At 31.3% G+C, this 21,121-nt stretch overlaps 3 protein-coding genes and 1 non-coding gene across 4 annotated transcripts; 3 read left to right on the plus strand and 1 right to left on the minus strand.

Moving 5' to 3' along the window:
• The first annotated feature begins 2,715 nt into the window (after positions 1–2,715).
• LOC110011753 (uncharacterized) lies at positions 2,716–6,220 on the plus strand. The gene is made up of 3 exons (XM_020692919.2): positions 2,716–3,382; positions 4,580–4,708; positions 6,001–6,220. Exons 1-3 carry the CDS (start codon positions 2,894–2,896, stop codon positions 6,082–6,084), a joined length of 702 nt encoding a protein of 233 aa, XP_020548578.1. The 5' UTR covers positions 2,716–2,893; the 3' UTR covers positions 6,085–6,220.
• A 519-nt stretch (positions 6,221–6,739) lies between these two features.
• TRNAA-AGC (transfer RNA alanine (anticodon AGC)) lies at positions 6,740–6,812 on the minus strand. The gene has a single exon. It is a non-coding gene; the product is annotated as a tRNA-Ala (tRNA).
• A 5,612-nt stretch (positions 6,813–12,424) lies between these two features.
• On the plus strand, positions 12,425–14,225 carry LOC105158719 (Adenine nucleotide alpha hydrolases-like superfamily protein). Its single transcript, XM_011075559.3, has 2 exons — positions 12,425–13,033; positions 13,868–14,225. The coding sequence occupies exons 1-2, from the start codon at positions 12,579–12,581 to the stop codon at positions 14,019–14,021; spliced, it is 609 nt and encodes a 202-aa protein (XP_011073861.2). The 5' UTR covers positions 12,425–12,578; the 3' UTR covers positions 14,022–14,225.
• A 3,384-nt stretch (positions 14,226–17,609) lies between these two features.
• On the plus strand, positions 17,610–19,999 carry LOC105158617 (major allergen Pru ar 1). Its single transcript, XM_011075427.3, has 2 exons — positions 17,610–17,873; positions 19,544–19,999. Exons 1-2 carry the CDS (start codon positions 17,690–17,692, stop codon positions 19,840–19,842), a joined length of 483 nt encoding a protein of 160 aa, XP_011073729.1. The 5' UTR covers positions 17,610–17,689; the 3' UTR covers positions 19,843–19,999.
• Positions 20,000–21,121: the final 1,122 nt, after the last annotated feature.

The following is a 21,121-nucleotide window of genomic DNA, read 5'->3' on the forward strand; positions in this document are numbered from 1 at the left end:
TTTTGGAATAAAAATTTATTTTTGTGGCAGAAAGACAAAAAAAATAAGATTATTGAAAGAAAATAAAGAAGGAAAAAAGTAAATGTAAAATTAAAATGGTCTTTGCCACGTGTCGAGAATCCAACAAGTTGGCTGGGGATCCCTTGACAGAGTCAAAATGCAGTAAGGGCATGTGTACTCTACTTTTCGTTAATTTCTAACAGAAGGAGGATTTACGCTCAATTTTTTTATATAAAAAGAATTTTTAATTTATTTTTAAAACACGGGAAAATTTTTAATTATATTACAAAAACACAGAAAGGTAAAATAAAGCTTAGCAAGATTTATTTTTTCCATCTCTTATTTATTTTCTATTTTTAATTTTTTTTCACTTATCATAAACCAATAAAACTAGAATGTTTTTATATAACAAATTTTACCAAGTACTTAAAGATGTTGACAATGTGTATACCGAAAGCATTAAAACGATGCAATGCAATTAAAAATATAACTGAAATAATTATTTAACTATCAAAATTATGTTATTATATTTGTTTACCGTATAATTTTGATAGGCTTATGGGCCCAAATGAAGAATTAGAAGAGCCCAACATCTATCCCAGCCCACCAGTTGATAAGAGCAAGCCCAGTAGCCCAAAAGACTTTTGTTGTAGATGTTAAGGACTACCACTACTAATTAAATAAAATTCCACATAGGATACAAAAGTTTGTTACACAGACCCACTTGCCAATAGATCTTTAATCCAGTATTTGTATTTAACAGTAATGAAAAGGGAGAATTACGATTTTGGTGACCATTTATTCACTTTTGGTCCTCATACTATCGTTTTTAACAATTTTAGTCCTCAAACTTATCATTTTTTGTCATTGGCGTTAGTTAGGGGGGTTAAAATAGACGAAGGTCAGTGTTGGACCTTTCCCACCTGCTCGCTGGCTGCTTCATTTAAGCCCTTCAACATTTCACTTTTCACTATTTTTGTTCAACTAGAACCATAAATTCCAGCAATTTAAATGAAACCTGTTACGCAAATCATGAATTCTGTAAACAACTTATACACAATTTTGTCAAAATATGAATGTAAATGTGACACAAAATTTGCCGAGAAATTGACCAATACCTGGATAAAAATCTGCAACAATTGATCTCATAGACATTCATAATAATCTATGTTAAAAACATAAGCATCCATCAAAAGTCAAGTACTTAAACATCCAACAACAATCACACAAATTAAACTACATGTTCCAGTTCCACATTAGACCCCAACATTCATTCCCATCTAGGATTCATGTTGTTGCTAGAACTTCCACCTACACCTTGATCACCAATGTTTGATGAATTGCCTGCTGAAGTTCCACCCACACCTTGACCACTAAGGTTTGATGTATTGCCTGATGCAGTATTTTTAATGCATGATCTCATGTTGGATAGTGTTGTGAAATTCATCGCTGTCTTGCTCCACACTCTGCATAAATCATCCGACAAACACTGCTGTGAATTAAGGACAACCCAATTTGTTTAACTTTTATATTTTTTATATGGTGATGGCAGCTTAGTGGCTGGACTTCCTGGCTAGCTGTTCATCAGAGTATTTGCATATATAGTCAAGAAAACATTTGCCCATTTTTGTCCTCTACAGCACCCAATAATGACAGTTTTGACCAATGAAATATATATGATATTAAGGTGGTGTTGTATGCTTGGTCAATGTCAGCGCAGTGGTTATAAAATATTTTGTTTACAGCTAATTTAATTATTTCTCATTACCCTCCATTATATGCCTGCCAGTTTATAATTTCAGACTAGATCATCAGCTGAACAAGTCAAACGGCTATTCAATTTATGCAACTCTTTTAGGGTTCTCATTACTCACCCATTGGTGATTTTAATGGCCTATTTTGGAACCATTGTGATGTGGGGTAATTTCATGAAAGTCGGGCTTAGATCTTACTCCCAGCTCATTTAAAACTCGGGTTTTTATGTCGGAACTCTGATACCTTCAAAATTCTAATATGAATGGACTCATTGTCGTTGTTCGATGCTTTTGGCGTTTGAAGTGCACGTGAAATTGTATAATTGAGTAAAGTCTGTAAGTAGCCGCCTTCTATATCTCAAGTACAACTTTTGTTATCCTAATATTCTTACAACTTTGTACACTTTTCTTCGTATGATGTATTTGACTTAGGTACTGAAAAATCATTATCGGGTCCTTCCCAATTTAGTTTGACAGTGATTTATTTTAAAGGTCTCCTATTCCAGAATTTTGAGGTGTTCTTTGCTCATTAACCATAGCTTTCCCCTATATTCACTAAATAGACATTAATCTTCAACACTGAAACACATAATATATTGCTTTAAATCTTGAATTGTGAAATATATGAAGGAGAGTTGAATATTCTGCCAACTTCAATCAGACTCCATTTCCCTCAAATTTGTTACTTGTAATTTCCTTTCGAGAATAACACTTAATTTTTTACAAATAATTAATTATTTTTACTTAAAATAATTAATACTATTTCTTTTTAACCACGATTTGAACCCAAAACTTCTCCTTTATTTGAGAAGATCGATAACACGCCAGATCCCAATATTCTTTCAAATAACACCACCAAAATGTAGATATATATATTTAAATTTTCACTATTTCTACTTTTATTTAAAACTTTGTACGAAACAAGTACTATAATTTCGTCACACACTGTCTTAATATATGATACTCCAAAATACCAAATTCTTTATCCATCGCATGAAAGTCAAAGCACCCCAAACATTGCCTCTGATAGCCTACTCGCAGATCAATCAACCCAACCAAATTCCCGGATTCATCTCCTGACCTAAACCAATTCCATCGATCCCATTCCTCTGAAAGAATATTAGTCGACAGGGCCGGTAATGGAACGACTACGTGCAATAGCCGATGCTCATTACCGCGCAAGCCCTCCAGCGGTGAAGGCCCTGGCGTACGACTTCTTCAGAGCCCTGGACGCCGATGGAGATGGCAAAGTGAGCCTCGTAGAATTCTTGGAGTTCATGAAACTCGAGGGCTACACGCGGCTGTGCAGCCCGCATTTCTTCAGGGATCTCGACAGGGACGGAAATGGCACTCTGGATTTCTGGGAAGTTCTCACACTTTACTATATCATCAAGAGTGGGAGGCCACTGTGTGATTGCTGTGGAATTCTGATACCTGGAACGTTTTTCTCGTGCGTCGAGTGCTTCGATGGCCCTGGAGGGTCTTACTCTTTGTGCATCTATTGTTATAGATCTAACAAGAGTTCTCACGGCCATGGTGGCCGTCAACAGTTCTTGGATACCTACACTTTGCTGGAAACCAAGAAACGGTTTGCATCCGGGAGACAAAGAGGAGAACGTCCGGCTGAGGTAACCAACAATCGCCCGAAGAAATATAATTTTTTTTATCATGTTTAATTACGATGATAAAAAATTTCAAAAAAAATACGAAGAATACTAATTAAATATTACTGAACAGCGGCCAAACACATTAGTCATGTCTAAAAATCATGGCAAAAATTTTAACCATATTTAAAAAATTATAACAAAAATTGATTAAACAAGCATAAAATTTACATCTTCATATTAATTTTATTTTACGATGGTCAATTCAATTTTTTCGGGAGCATTTTGGAAATTTAGATAAACCGTCCCTATAATTTGAATATATATATATATATATATTATAATTAAAATATTCCTTTAACTTTTGATAAATTTACACCAAAACCCCCTACTATCATGTTTTTATAGATTTATTAGCGAAAGTTTGCATTGTAAAATATGATTGTAGGTTTTTCTATCTAAATGTTTTATTTATAATATGTTTAAATGCTAAAGGGTGTCAGTGAAATTATCCCAACAATTGCGGGGTTTGGATAATAATCTAGAAAAAAAAATATTTTTTATAACCAATTTCATTTGAACAATTTTCATGCTTTCTCACCGTTACTCATGAACATTAGATATCACTAAAAAATAATTAATTATTTCCTACAGGATGAATTAGTACGGCTTGAAGTTGTGATAATTAAATCAATACTACCAGCTATCTTCTAACAAATCAATGTGAAACTTATTTTGACCATAGATTATATCAATATTTATCATAATATTAGTTGTGATATCCCGTCCAACATCCATTAAAAATTGATAAGATAATTATCTATAGACTACATATGGTCAAAAAATACTAAATGCATTCATTAGATTTCTTTATGAGTTGTTCATTGCTGAATTTTGAAATGCACTCGATGAATTTTGAGATGATTATCAAGTCCAACAAGCTTGCGGGCTATCACCAAAGCATTTGGTATGGTACTTAGTAATAACTATGTTTTGGCCGTCTTTTAAAATAACAACAAATTACCAACAATTGCAGTTAATTATTATTTGTCATGATTTTTTGTTTCTATTCATAATAATTAATATAATAAATCAAAAAGTAATATTTCTTGCCGCGAATACAAATAAGTTAATATGATTCTAAATTTGATGAGAGTAGGATTTAACGTAAGCATGTTGGTTAGATAGGGTTGTAAGCTTTAACGTTTGACAAAACTGCAGCCAAGAACATGGGAGACCATAAATCCAACAGTAGCTGGACAAGACACTCATTTTCACAACAATGGATCACAGCCACCAAGCTGGAGCACAACCCCGACGCCGCCTGCCGCCGTTCCTGCAGCGAGAATTGTGAGTACTGTTTGATGGGCATATTTACTTACTTCTTTAGTTTTTTAGAAAAATTATACTTTTAGTCCCACACGATTAAAAGTATTGCACTTTTGGCATCAAAGTTTACTAGTTTTAGCAATTTTGATTTCAGTAAAATAAAAAATTATAGCACGTTTGATCACATAGGTAAAAAATTATAGCATTTTTTGTCGCAGATATGCTACAATATTTTAACCTACGAGACAAAAGTATGCTAAATTTATAAACTATGGGACCAAAAGTGCATCCTCTATTGTATTGCACCGAAAGTGCAAATTTCTCTACATTTTTTTTTATATATTTTTAAGACAAGAAATTAAAGAATTTTCTCTTGATTTGCAATTAATTGATTTTGATTAATTTTTTAGGGGACAAAATGCATAAAAAAACCCCTATGTTTTAAAAAATCTGCAAAAAAACCTCCTATTATTAGAATAGGCTAAAAGCTCCCATGTGTTTTGTAAAACTCTGTTCAATCGCCCCCTCTCCGTTAAATCCAACTAACGGTGTTAATTTTTAAGAAAATAACCGTTATACCCTTACTTAATATATATTATTTCTTATTTTAATGATCATTGGATCTTTTTTGATCAAATATTGATCGTTAGATCTAATCAATTAATCTCAATCGTTTAAAAAAAATAAAAAGTTTAGATTCAATAAATTATTAAACTTATATTATATAAATAAGTTAAAATTTTAAAAATATATTATTATTATATATTAAAAAAAATACAATTTTAAGTTGAATTCACAATACAAAAATTCAATACCGGGCTTAATTGCACTTTGCCTTTCCTCAGAATGAATTCTTTAGTGGCACCTTATTCGTGATTAAAAAAAATAAATAAATAAAAAAGAAAACAATCAATTACTTGGATAGATGAACTCTCTTAGGTTAATTGCATTTTACCCCTTATAAAAACATTAATAGGAGAAAACTCCCTCACATAAAAAAAGTCAACGTAGTCTTTTAAACTATAAAAGATATAAGCATGATCCCCATTTTCCTTCCACAAACAAAAATCTCATAACTTGAATTTCCAAAAAGATTTTGTCGTCGGACCAAATTTAGCCGAATCAATCTAATTACAGAGCAAGTATGGTACATTTATTATGTGATTGATCATTTTTTTTGAATTGTATACCAATCACACGACAAGTTTACTGCACTTACTGTATGATTAGCTCAAATTCATACATACCAAATTTAAACTAGAATTTTTCATGAATTTCCTGATTATTATATATATATATGCATGTATTGGCAGAATAAATGGAAAGCAGCACTGACGGCACTGGAGATAGCACTCAGCGTTGGGAGCATTTCAACCACTCTATGTACAATCCTATGACCTAAAACTGATGCAAATTTCGTACTAATGGATGGTTTGATTCTTGATGACTAATATTGTCCAATGTACAATGCTCAGCCTACTCAGGCAGGAGTTCACTTAGAAATTTGCATTTAGATTACAGCTGCTTTTATCATATTTGGACTATTGTTATTTGAAAAATTATTAATATCCCTCAAAGTAAAAATATTTATACAGCTTCTAGGCGGTGAGGTGAAAATGACTACCTTATCCTTGTTTGATCGTTATTTTTTACAAGAAAAAAATATTTAATAAAATATAAAAGAATTTTAGGGTGGGTAAATGTAAAGAATACATACAGCATATTAGCTCGTCAAAATATTTTTAAAAAATTTGTATTTAAAATTATATTTCATAATTCAAAAGGATATTTTGGATGGATTCATCATAAAAAATGGATGAAAAATCGAAAGAGTTAGTTTTTAGATGGACATTAAAATCAAAATAATTTTATAAGTTGTTAAATAACAAGAACGTATTTGTAATTATATTAAATTTTGGCGGAGGTGACTGTAATTTGGCCTTAAAATTGAGATTTTCAAACAGTGCTATTTATGAATCTTTTTTCTAGGATTTTACATAAAAATAGCTCTCTTTTCTTGTATTGGAGAAATTTTCCGAGAGAGGAAACAGATGGAGATGCGGGGTATCGATCCCCGTACCTCTCGCATGCTAAGCGAGCGCTCTACCATCTGAGCTACATCCCCGTATGTAAATTTGTATTAGTCGCGTTCACATACATACTATCAAATTCATTTTTCTGTTCACTTTTCCCCTTTACCTGCAACGACAATTGTGCAGTATTTTAATGTGCTATTGATGAGTATGTACTGATGTTGGTTTAGAGAATCTAGATAATATATAGGGATAACTATATTAACACCCTTTATTTATTATTTTTTTTATATAAATTATTTCTATCTTTTTTCAAAAGTTATTAAAATCAGCCTTTAAAGTCCTAAAATATACTTGTTGCCTTGGTCAAAGTTTAATTTAATTTTTTGATGATAGAAGCCCTCGAAGGTATTTTATAATTACAGAAAGGTAGATGGTGTGTAAATTAATGTTTATGGGGATGAGTAATATAACCCTATATATATTTTTTTATTATTTATACTAATTTATAATTTTAATTTTTATTATTTTATTAATTCTTTTAATTTAATCTCTATATAAAATTATAATTTAAAATAATTTATGCAGTATATATAAATTATATCAAAATTAGTAAAATAAACAATTTATTTATTAAAAATATTTCTAATTATTAAATTATTTTTTTAAAAAGTTATTCCTTCTTTTCAATCCTATCGCCATGCCCACACTCATCTCCTGCTTGTGCCCTCGTTCCCATCAACCCATTGCGGCCGTTTGCCATAAAAGTATGTATTTATAAATATATAAATATAAATATGTCCAATTATATCCATATTTATATATTTATATTGTATAAACTTATATGCATATATATGTATAATTTATTAAATTTAATAAATTTAGTTATAAATAAAAATAAATATTTAATTTTAAGAATTTAAAATAATTTATACGAGTGTGATAACTTTTTAATTAAAATTTATAAGCTAGTAATTAATTTTTATTAATATATCAATTAAATAATTTAATATTTTAAAATATTAAAAATTGTAAGTTTATATACAGATTCAATACAAAAAAGTTAATAAAATAATAAAATTTTAAATTAAAATTATTATAAATAATAAAAAAATATACGGAGTTATTCATCCCCATAAATATTATTTTGATACTCCTCTACCTTTTGGAAATTACAAAACTTACCTTGAGGGCATATATGAATGTTTTCACGGTAACAATTTAACTGAACTGCAAATCAATAGTAACGCCACTCATCTCCCCTATGAACATCATCACTTCATCAATTATTGTTCCTCCACACAGTTCATACCCACGGGTGATCTATCTAGCAGCAGCTATCTTAATAAATCCCCCGACAAGTATTGTATCAATGTACTACTATTTATTTAATGAAATTTACATTTATTGAAACTCTCCGACAACATGTAGATTTTGTGGGGACTATATCACACAAAATGTATTAACAACTATTAAAGTTGACGTCTCCATTTGAATAAAAATATTTCCCCACAAAAGAAAAAAGAAAATATTAAGTAAAACCATCCAAAAATAGCAAAACATATTGAAGAATAAATATTATAAATTAATTACAGATACAAAAAATATGAGTCTTGTTAAATTAGAAGTACTTTTGAAAATTTTAAAGAGATCGAGTCAATTTTGCTAATTTTCGTTTGAATATTTTATGATTGTTTGTAAAAAAAAATATAACATTTAATTATAGTTAATTTTATAATTAAAATAAATAGCCATATCACTATAAAAAAAGAATAGCACATTATTGAAAAAACCAACCGACAATTTTAATATTGTTATTAATTATATATATTTAGTAACAAGAAATTTATTTTGTCACAATATGAATTTCATGATTTTAATTAGCAAGAATCAGTAATAAAAAAAAGTGTACAATGTTGACACTAAATACAATTAGTGACACATATAGTGATAATTTAATGACAATATATAATATTTGTTACTAAATTGTCACTATATGTGTGTCACTAATTATATTTGGTAGGTAACAACTTTATACATTTTTTTTATCACTAATAATTATGTAGTGACAAGAGAAAAGTTATTGTCTCTTAATATATATTTTTAGTGTAATATTATCACTATTTTATTATTAATATCATACTTGCTTATAGTGTTAGTAATAGTCATTGATTTGCCGCGTAAAAGTTCTTGTTTGTCATTTTACAAATGTGATTAAAATATTTACCATGGGTAAGAGTCATGACGAAAATACCTTTCATAGTAGATAGTTTAAGTTTTAGCATCTGTTTTATTTAACTGCAGTTAATAATAGTGATTTATCACGACTTTTAGTCCGTAACTACATTAAAAGAGTAGGAAATAATATTTTTTATATTAGTATATTGCATTTTTACTTTCTTGTGAATTAATTTTCTCACAATATCATGGAGGTTAAAAGAATAATAAATGCAAGTTGGAGTTTAAATTGTAATGTCTTAAAGTTCTATTTCAATAGAAAATTTTGATTGAACATAATTTTGTTCAAGAAAATTAAAGAATAGCGAAATTACACTTCCTTTATCTGAGATATGGTATAATTATATGTAAATTTTTGTAGTTTGGAAAATTACATCTAATTTCTCTGAGAGTATAATTATACGTAGATTTTAATGGTTTGGAAAATTACATCTAGCACCCCTGATGTTTACTGGTAACCTAACAAATAAATTTCTTCGTTGGCCAAAATTCACTGAATTGCTGATATTAACGAAAAAATCGAAGTAAGATTGAGATTTACTTGATTGACTTATTGAAGGTCAAATAATTTTTTTCCGACTAAACTACCCTTATAACGATGAAGATATATCTCCTCACATGCATTAACTCATGGAGACGTACGAGGGTAATTTGATCATAAAAAAATTTATTTGACTTGCAATAAGTCAATAATAAATCAATTAAGGGTGACAATATAATTTTTCTGATTTTTTTTTAATATCAGTGAATTCGATAAATTTTAACTAACAAATGAATTTATAGTTGTTAGATGGAAGCAAATCTTAAAGGTATTAAATGTAAGTTCTCAAACTATAAAAAAATTACGTATAATTACATCAAATCTCAAATAAAAAAAAGCATAATTATCCCTAAAACATATGAAATACATATATGCAACTTGATGAGATATAGCAGAGTGTATATAAAAATGCGTTGAAATGAAAGATTAAACGAGAGTGTATACAATATTACAATAAAAATAATAAAATTATTGTAAGAAAGGATGGAGAAGCATGCAACAGTGGTCGTGCCGGAGTGGTTATCGGGCATGACTAGATATCATGTGGGCTCTGCCCGCGCAGGTTCGAATCCTGTATAGAACTTTATTCCATCTGCAAATCCCTTTTTCTCCCCCAATCAAGCTTGGCAAGAATGGTGTACGAGTTCAGCTATCATGATATGTACATATACATGGCTTTAGCTTGTGTACATGCAGCCGTTGGAGTTGATATGAAAGTTTCATATAGCATTTCCTTGGGCTTACGGTGCTTAGATATTTTTCGTTCATTTACAGCATAAAATTGTAGATTGCAAAAGTGTCCCCTCCAGCCTCGCCATACAGCGACGAGCTCGACATATCTTGCCATTCGGGAGGCGGCACATTGCCTCGAAGAGATGCCCGGCTGTCCTCCCAACATGTGGCGAGCTGCGCCACCCTCAAAAATTTGTCCCGATCTTCATCAACACTAGTCTTATCCGCGGCTTCCTTAGCCATCCTGCTCAGCACGCTCGGGCTATGCTTTATAAATATGTTTATAAATATTAATATTATATTCATCAAGTTTTATTGTTTGTTGTTGAAATGCTTTATAAATATGTGCTATGGTTTCTGGATTTAAAATCCTCATTTTTGAGTTTTTTCTACATACTTGCCAATTTTTCCTGCAGGACGTGGGTATTGGGATATCCCAAAACTTTATATCTGTTTGCAGGAAATTAGTGAGATTGGGAGTGTTACTATAATAGTAAGTTAAGTATGCTTATCGGGGATGCACAATATGCTTTTTCTTCTAGAGTAGAAATTTATGACAGAGGGTAATAACTCAATACATAGCTGAGTAAGGATATTGTTGCTAGGAGTGAGATCATATGAAGCAGGTTGCGCGATGCTGCCTTCAACAGCGTGCATAGTTCTAACCCAGCTGCTTTGTGGGGTGCGACCGGCTTCGGCGCTCTTTCTTGGAGTAGTGTGTAATAGATTTTCCTTCTACGTAACATAGCCAGCCTGCTATAGAGTTGAAGTGAGTAGTAGAGCATGAAAATGACCCAACTTACTAATCTAGCATATATAGGCTACTAAATAGGACAACTTCATTTTCATTTGCAGAGAGAATTGAGTGTACGAGTATAAAATATTTATTCCAAAATAATTGCACAAGGGCCTTTGTTTATAGGTCTTCCCAGAGTGAACATGAAAAGTATTTATAGCTTGTGATACACAATTAGAAAACATCATGAGCTAGCTAAACAAAAAGAAAAATATGGATTGTGATTATCTTGAAAAAGTTATGACTGCTTGAATGAGTTTTATCAGTTAGCCCGATTTTTGCAGGTTTCGTTTTACTTGTTGCTTCTAGGTTGGTTGCTGAAAATCTAGGAGAGGATTGTTGGAGAATTTTTTATATGATGTACATTGTAATATCAAAAAGATATGTAACTTGTCATCATTGTTGTCCGTCACATCATCTTGTTGGATTGGACTTGTTTATGAGCCTGCCAAGTTAGTAAAGAATAGATGGATTGTAAGCTTGTTATTTTACTTGGACCAAAACGGTCAAGCCTGCTGGGATACAGAATGGGGTCTACTTTCTCAGCTTTGGACTTGAAAAGATATTCGAGAAGGCATAATTATTTGTGGAATGAAAAATAATTTTGTTCAACCGATCAATTTAAGAAAAGTAAGTATTACACTTATTAGTTTATAAAGTAAATAATACCTCAACAATAATTAACTAAAAGTACGTATGACAGGCATACTACAAAATGATTGATATCAAATGCTAAAATACAATTAAGTGGCATTAAATTAAAATACAAAACATTTATTTTATTTTAGTTTGATTATTATATTTTTATATGTGTCAACAAATTATAGTTTTGGAAAAATTATATTTTTAGTATCATAAAATAGAGGATTCAACACTTTTAGTCCTCTACTTTAATTAATTTTTAAAATGATCTCAAAATTGAGAAAATTCGCCACATTTTAAACCTATGTTTCACAAAATTTTAAAAATGATCCTAAAATTGGAAAAAATAAATAAAATTGATATGTTTAGTCTCACAGGTCCCATAGAGAAGAGGAGTAAATGTGTAAAATTTCTTGATCTTGGGACCATTTCAAAAATTTCGTAAACTAAATATGTTGAGTTTTTTTTTTTTTTTAGGACTATTTTGAAAATACTACAACGTAGAGGATTAAAAATACTGAACCACCTATTTTGTGGGACTAAATGTATAATTTTGCCTGTATTTTCAACATTCAATACCCATATTTTTTTATTAATTAACAATATTAAAAATATATAAAATAAATAAATATAATAAAACTTTTTACAGGATGAAAAATGCATTTTCGCATTCGAATGGCTGTCCTTGATAATTGATAAGCAATCCCACAAATTTGGCAAGGAACAAATTGTGGATCACAAATGTGACTAAATAAATAAAAATTCTCACAACATTTGTCCATCCATTGCTCAGCTATTCCCATCAAGGAATAAAAAGCAGGAGCTGGTATAGCGCCGTCCCAGGAGGCGGTCTCCGTCGGATTTCGCGTGGCCTTTACTGGTGATAAACCGCGGCCGAGAGGGTAAACTATGGTAGGTGTGAACGCGGCGGCGCGCAAGGTGATGGTGGTGGCGGACCCCAGCCGCGAATCGGCCGGTGCACTTGACTACGCTCTCTCCCATGCACTCGTCGAAAACGACACCTTGGTTCTACTCCACGTCGAGACTCCAAACCCGTGGAAGAACCCGTTCGGTGCACTGTTCAAGAACCCAATGTCTCCAGGAAGCACCCGAGGCAGCAGCGGCGGATCTTACTCCTTGTCGTTGGCGGCGGCGGAGGGCGCCGGGGGAGGAGAAGTGGATTTTCTCGATGGGATGAAGCGAACGTGCATGGCTAGGCAGCCGAAGGTGAAGGTGGTGGCGGAGAAGGTGGAGATGACGGACGGAAAGGACAAGGCCTCTGCGATTGTTGCCCACAGCGCAGCCTCTAAAGTTGATCTTCTGATTATTGGGCAACGGAAGACTCTTTCTAATGCAATATTAGGGTGAGTTTTTCACACTTTTTGCTTCATCCTTAATTTACCCTTTTTTTTTTTTGAGAAAAGGAAATTAATACCTCTATAATTAATAGTTTGAAAAATTCATAAAATGGTAATAATTATCATCAAGATTTGGGTATATACATATCACCCAACTCAGTTTCCGAGAAAATTCATATTATATTAGAGATTCTTGATAAAGCTGCAACGGGTAGGATCTAAGAAAATAACCATTTTGGTCTATCTTGCCAATTTACTTAGATTAAATTGATATTGATTGAGCCCCTTACCACAATTTTTAAGAAGATTTTGTGAATATATGTGTGGAATTCTCCCATTTTTAAATTACAAATTAATTTATAGTTTATAAATTTAAGGAGAAACATATTGATGTGACGTGAATGTGTGATACTAAAGTGTGATGAGTAATATTTGATAGTTACGATGGATCTAGAGGTGGGGTGGGGGGTTGTAATTTTTTTTTTCAAAAAAATATATAAATTTTATTTTCACAACAAGAAAATTGTTTAATAGTAACGAAAAAAATTAGCTTCGAGATAATTATTAAGTAAAATTCTGGTTGCTAATCTGTATTATCTACACATAATTTTTGTTTCTTTTTATACACTGGCCCTCTAATTTGTTTAATTGCCGCCTAATTATTTGACAACGTAAATCCAATGTATAAGTATAATTTTCGGCCCTATCAAACTTATACTTTTAGATCCGTCCCAGTTTGATAGGCTGTTCCAGGTACGGTAAGCTTTTGAAGCAGATTGGAATTAAAACCCTTATTAAGTAGTAATGATGTTTATATGATTATTGTTGTGGATTAAGCAGGCCTAGAAAAGTGTTATCGCTTAAAGGATTTGATACAGCAGATTATGTGGTTGAGAACAGCAAATGCACGTGTGTTGCAGTACAGAAAAAGGGGCAAAAGGCAGGATATCTTCTCAACAGTAAAACGCATAAAAACTTCTGGCTCTTGGCGTAGGGGAAGTTCTAAGAGTGCCCGTCTCTCTCCATGTTTGAGTTTTGGAAATAGTCCACCACTTTTGCACTTGTCTTGGTTGCAGAATAGGCATATATTTTGGTTAGCTTCTTACCATGTTTGATGCTCAAATGTGATTGCTGATTGTACATTTTTATATGCATTACTTTTGGCATTAACTTCTTTTTGCTCAGTGAAATAATTTCAAGAATTTGATTTCACCATTTCCAATTCTATGAGAATTTGCAGAGTAACTTTATACCAATTTACTATTCTATACCTAATCGAGCTCGAAATATTTGACCACGATGGTTGATCGTACTCGGCCACATATCCTTACCAGATCTAGTGATTGGATCTTGAGAATAGAAACACGAACGTGAGATTCGTCGGGTGTGTCCCCGACAACGACCCTCCGACGCTCAAGTTAGAGTTGATCGAAGTAAAAATGTGCGAACTAGAATGATAGGTCGAAAATAATAGAAAACAGTTACCTCAGTAAATGAAACGTCGGGGTATTTATAACTCTAGAGGTGTACAATGGTTGGGTCCACGTGTCATCATCTGGGTGATAGCGTCTCAGATCGTACAACTCTTATTAGAACGGGTTTCTTTCAGGGCTGATTCTACCCATCCCACTGGAGCAGGACCTGCGTCCTGTACCGGTAATTACAGAAATGCCCTTCATTAAGGGTATTTTTGGTAAATTAGGATTTTTCACATCAATACCCGTCAAACCAAACAAACGCAGTTGGAGAATGAAGCATTCATGTAGGCTTAATTTCAATTTTGGTTCCGTAACAATACGAGAATGACATTTTTTGAATTTGTACGGGGCCCCATACAAAGAAATAAATAATATATTAATTTATACTAATTTTTTAATGTAGGTATATATCAAATTAAATGTGCCTTATAGTATTGATCGTCTTTTCATTGGAATGTAGATATGCATGGCACAAAATTGAATAGGTAATAAATTATGATGTAAAATTAATTTTATTCTCAAAAAACAAGAAAATAGCAAGGAGGGTGCGTGCGAGACAATGTTGGTGTTGAGGGATTTTTTTTTATTATTATTTTTAACATTTCCAACATCATAAGAGGTAAATAACGACCGTTTAATAAGTTCCCCTTATACTAAAATAATTTTATTCTAAAAAAATCAAGAAAATTGCATGGAAGGCACATGTAAGACGCTGTTGGTGTTGATGGAGTTTTTTGCTCTATTTTGAATCATAGGAAATGTTTTATTGCTCTTTTTTTTTTATGACAAAAGGTAAATAACGATCATCTAATAAATATTCTTTATAATGAACTATCATAAAAAATAATTTATTTAATACCTGTTAATTTCAGGAAAATCTATTATAATTTGTGAAGAATTTGAAGGATGGAAACAAAATACATTCATGGCAGTAAATTAGAGAATGAAAGAAGGAAAAACAATGTTTTATTCATCTAAAACTCAAGTACTAAAGTTACAGAGATGTGAAACTATATATAAGTAATAGTATTTTAGATAAAGAAGAAATCTAACTCATTTCGAACTCTAGTTGTCAACAAATTTAATAAAAAATAAATGCTAAAATACTAATAAAAAACAAACACCGAGAACGGATAAATGAGTACAAACAAAACTTGCTATATAATTTACCCATATTTCGACAAGAATTTCCCATGGAATGTAGTGCTCCGACTAGAACTTTCGAAAACTAAAGTGTCAAGCACCCCAAATTGGACTTTAAGAGGCATTAATTCTAGACATGGTTTGTTGATTTCTTCAGTTTTTGCATCATAGGAAGACTGAAGGAATATTTTAGTATGGGACAACCTTGACTACGTTAAATCTCATACTTTACTAATTAAGATTAATTGGTCAAGATATTGGACTATTTTATTAATATTTTCCAGATAGTGACGCTTTTTTCTTAAGGCTTTCTTGATGTTTTGCAGCCATTATATCAGTTCAATTAATATATTAATATTTTCAAATTTGATAAATAATAAATTATAGTAATTTTTTTATTTAACTAATATATTGATATTAAATAATAAGTTATAATACTTTTGATTCAACTGATACATCAATATTACTATAAATAAATTATAATTACATATATAAAATCAAACAAATAGCTACATCTCTTATAGAACTCGAACTTGTTTATTAAATTTCAATTTTAACTTGAAACGTTGATTCGCAGCTTTAAATGGTGGTGACATTTTGGACTCATAATTTTTAAAATTTTATGCAATTGAAGTCCACAGCCGTTTGGATTACTAAAATGCAGTCGATATAATCTGATGCGACAAAAACATGACAATTTCATTGAGAATTTTGTCAAATTGGATGTTGAATCAATAACCTAAACACCTAACAATTATATATGAGAAAAAAGAACATTAGCAAAAAATTAATTTTTCATTACGGTTAATTATCATATTAAAATAAAATTATGACAAATACAGATCAATCACGGGTGCGTAACGGCTATTGATTGTTGTTTCTGTAAGTGTAGTCAAAACATTAGTTATGACTAAAACCATAGCAAATATTTTGATTATGTCTAAAAATCATGGCGAATATTAATTAATCGTGATAAAAAATTTAAATTTTTTCTGTAATTTTATTTAACGTGATTAATAATACTAATTTATTATGACTTTTAAATCGTGGTCATTTATATTATAGCGAAATCTCAATTAATTTTTTTTTTTTTTTTTATAATGAAAGGAGCCTAAGATGCCATCCGTCAAAGACTTTGGGAAAGGAAAACCTTAAGGACATAACCTCTTTGCTCATCTTCGAAATGGGCCTAAACCAAATCAAAACATAGGGTTAAGTGTTTCTTGATTTTATTTTATTTATCTTTAAATTTGTAATTTAATTACCACATTTTTGTCATATCAATTACAGATAATTTTTTGTATTTCGACAGATTTTAGATTTAACTGCATAAAATTTAGAAATTGTGAGTCTAAAATTGTCACATCATAATTGATTGTCATGAAAATGCTACCCCCACTTTTATAAGACTAAAAATACCGTTTTGTCATACTGCCAGTTTAGATAAGTCACCGGTCTCTGATGTACTGCTCCTGAATGTTGAATTTTACACACTGCGTTCTCCCAACGTCAATTGAATATGGGAAAACAAAAATTTTCATCCAATTACTTTGACCTCAATTCGTCTTGCTCCTTTATTTTTGGTACTATTAGTTTTTTATCGATCAATTTCATGTAGATTTAGTTATTTAGCCTAATATACGGCTCTTTTATTATTTTGATGATAAAGGCTAATAGTCCATCATAGTACTCTAAGTATAATATAAACAAATATTTTTTCAATAAATCTAAACTCTTATACCATTCTAATCGAGCACCTGCTACAATTGCTCTTGAAAAGCTGTGTAGAAGTAAAATTTTTCGAAATTAGGTCAAAGTACTAAAATTAAATAATATTAAAAGTTACCGGACTAAAACTAAAACGAATAAATTTAAATGACTAAAATTAACTTAACGGACTAAACAAATAATTTTGCCATAGAATAATGCAAGGCATTTGTACCTATAAATTCCATCACAATTTCCAGCTTAATTACACCACACCTCTCAGCTTCTCAGTTTAGTTTCCTATCGACTTCACTCTCATTTCGCTGTTTTCAAAATGGCAGTAATCAAATACCCCCAAGAAATCAAGGTTGGGGTCTCGCCCAAGCGGATGTTCAAAGCCATGGTCACTGAATCCTACACCATCCTGCCCAAAATTATGCCCGTCGCCATCAAGAGCATTGAGCTGCTCCATGGAGATGGTGGCGCCGGAACCATTAGGCAGACCAACTTCCCTGACGGTCAGTATCGTACGCTATTACGCAAGCAATTCTTCACGCGTTACTGCAATAAATAATGTCATTGGCAACAACGCAGAGTTTCTCTAAAAATAGTGGATTTCGTCCCTAATTTATGTTAGCAATGAATTTAGTACGAAAAATATTTATTTTGTATTAGGTGGTCGTTGGTTTTAATATCGAATTTTTTGTTGTTGATTTCGCTAGAAATTTTATTAATGAAAATATTTGATGGTAAATTTTAATTAGGGGGAACTTTTTAATTTTTTTCGCCAAGGGCCAGCCTATGAAGTTTTATAATGTTAAAATTCTTTTCGAATTAGAGCAAGGGAATATTTTATTTTTAATGTTAATTTTAAAATTATAAGAACTTAAAATTCTTATTTTTTACTAAATTCGTTATTAATTAAAAACAAATTTACTCTTCTTTTTAATTTTCTAAGTATTGGTATAATCTTTTTGTAGTGCGTTAACATATTACTAAGAAATTGGAAAAGTCATCCATTTTAGAAGTTGGTTAAATGCAATAGTCCTGAAAATAGTGAGACACTGTGTTTGGTTTTATATTTTCGCATTTTTCAATATAAGATAAAACACACTCAATATTTATTTTGTGTTTTTACATCTTATTTGTGTGTTTTTTTATTTTTCAACTTTATATATATATACACTTATATATAATATAAAAGAGACATGATTTGACAATAAATAGTAATTTTTATCTCCAAAAAATATAACATTAAACATACAGTATTTATATATATACAATATTTATATATAAAAAGATATGATTTGATAATGAACAGTGATTTTTATCTCTCAAATCTCAGTATCAAATCTACACCACTTATTTTAAAATATTTTAAATCATCTCAAAATACAAATCCAAATATATCATCTATCTTCAAAACACACTTATTTATCTATATTTTTTCTCTCTATCTTCAAAACACAAAATAAAATACTCAAACCACAAATCCAAACACTATGAAGAAGTGTATTCGGAGGAAAGAAAACAAAAAAAGAGCAACACAACACCCCTTAAAGTAAGTAATTACAAACATCTTCTTTATTAAAAGTTAAGGGGTTGTCAGGCCGTTTATTTATTGTATGAGGGGTTTTTATGTTTATTAGTAATTTCATGTAGGGTTTAATGCAATTTATCTCCATGTGATATAATATATGAGCAAATTATCTCTTTATGAAAAAATAATAGCAACTTATTCCTTGTATTTTTTAAAATGAAACAATTTACCTCCTTAAACGAGGAGGTAAATTGCTTCATTTGCAAAATATAGGAGGATAAATTTATATATTTTTAAAAATTACAGGGTGATAAATTATTATTCTTTTTTATAAAGGAATAATTTGCTCATTTATAATATCACAAGAGGTAGCTTGCATTTTTTCCCAATGCAAATGCAAGTTGACAGTTTTAGAAATTTCATTACCCCTTCGTTTTGACTCCACAACTAAGGAAAGTTTGTATATAAAATGCAACTTTAGTGAGTTAATAAAGATTTCATGTTTTTATTTTTTTTCTGTAATATGGTAAATATTAAAAAAGTGTTAGAGTAATTAATTTAAATATGAATTAAGTTTGTAAAAATAGTTTCAAAAAATATTTATTTCATCATTAGCTAATGAATTTTGTTCTACGTACCCGATTGAAGGTGCTCCATTCCCATATGTCAAACATAGGATCGATGCACTCGACACTGAGAACTACGTGAGCAAGTACACTTTGATCGAAGGGGCCGTGCTGGGGGACAAGCTCGAATCAGTCTACTATGAGGCTAAGTTCGAGGATTCAGGTGACGGAGGATGCATTGTCAAAATAACAAGCGAGTACCACACAAAGGGTGATGCTGAGATCAAGGAGGAGGACATCAAGGCGGGCAAAGATCAAGCCACCGCATTTTATACCATTGCTGAAGAATACCTTCTTGCTCATCCCCACGTTTGCGCATAATTTTATCGATACTTTTCTACTTATTTTTTTTATGAAATAAATAAGTTATATGAATAAGAATACTGACTTCAGGTTCATGTATTTTGAGTTGGAGTGGCTCTCATTCAGCATTAATGATCTTGTGTTTTTCCAACTTGAATGGAGTTTGTTCAACTTACAGATTGGTGTTCTTGAATAATTATTTTTTGCTTGATTAGTTGAATTTGGTATTAGTGCCACAAAGCCCAACCGGCGATGACGAACCGAAGCTTATCAGTTACATCAATTTGTTTAAAAGCTTATGAAATCTATTCCCCTGTGCCTTTTACCAAAATCGATGGATTTCACCAAGCAATGTTGTATAACCATCCTTGCAATCGAGCACGCCAGTAATCGGGCTCACCATCCGACCCATGATCCGTTCGACCCGATCCAGACTGCTCCACCACTTAATCGGGTAACCTTAATTTGAGTCCTTATCTTTCTTTTCTCCTTCAAATGCCGAACTCCTCGATCTCTCTCTCTCTCATCTTTTCTGAATCATTCCTCTTTCAAGTCTCCAGCTTCTATGGGAGTCTTCTTTAGCCAACAAAATGGTTTAAGGAAGGACTCTATTGTTTGGTGTATCTTCATCCCTTTATAAAGGGCTTCTTCCTCCTCGGCTGAGAGACACCAAAAACAGAGAGAAAAATCGAACAACTTTCTTCTATTCTCCAACATTCTTTGTGAAATCTGTGTGATTAAGGTTTTTGTGACCAAGAAAGAGAGAGATCTGTCTGATCGAGAGACAGAACCTTTGTGGTGTTTTTCAGGTAGTAGTGCAATCGTGAATCGGGTTGTGGGTGCGGCACTTTTGTGTGTTCAAAGGATTTGACTTGAATTTGAGCCTAATTGATACTGCAGTATTCTTTTCGTTTGATTTGTTCTTATCTTATGATTTTTGGTCTATTAAAGAGTTTCATACTCTATATTCGTTTGTAAAGTTGGATAGGTATTTTTGCTATCCACCCAACAATAATAATTATTTACTAGGGGTTTAGTCATAGGAGCTATTAATATTGTAGTCAATAGTAATTTTTTTTTCTAATTATAACTCACACATAAGTAAAATATATGATGCCATCTTTATGTTAGGTTACGTGTTTATATTAAATGGAGTAAAAAATAAAATATGATTCGCACAAGAACATCTAATCTGCATAATTTTATAGGAAAAAATCCAGAGACCCCCCCGTGATAATAGGAATGTTCAAAAAGTCCCTTATGAAAATTAAAGTATCAAATACCCCTCCTGTGATAT

The sequence above is a fragment of the Sesamum indicum genome, linkage group LG3, assembly GCF_026168435.1.
Source record: "Sesamum indicum cultivar Baizhima isolate 11 linkage group LG3, ASM2616843v1, whole genome shotgun sequence".
Taxonomy (NCBI): Eukaryota; Viridiplantae; Streptophyta; class Magnoliopsida; order Lamiales; family Pedaliaceae; genus Sesamum; species Sesamum indicum.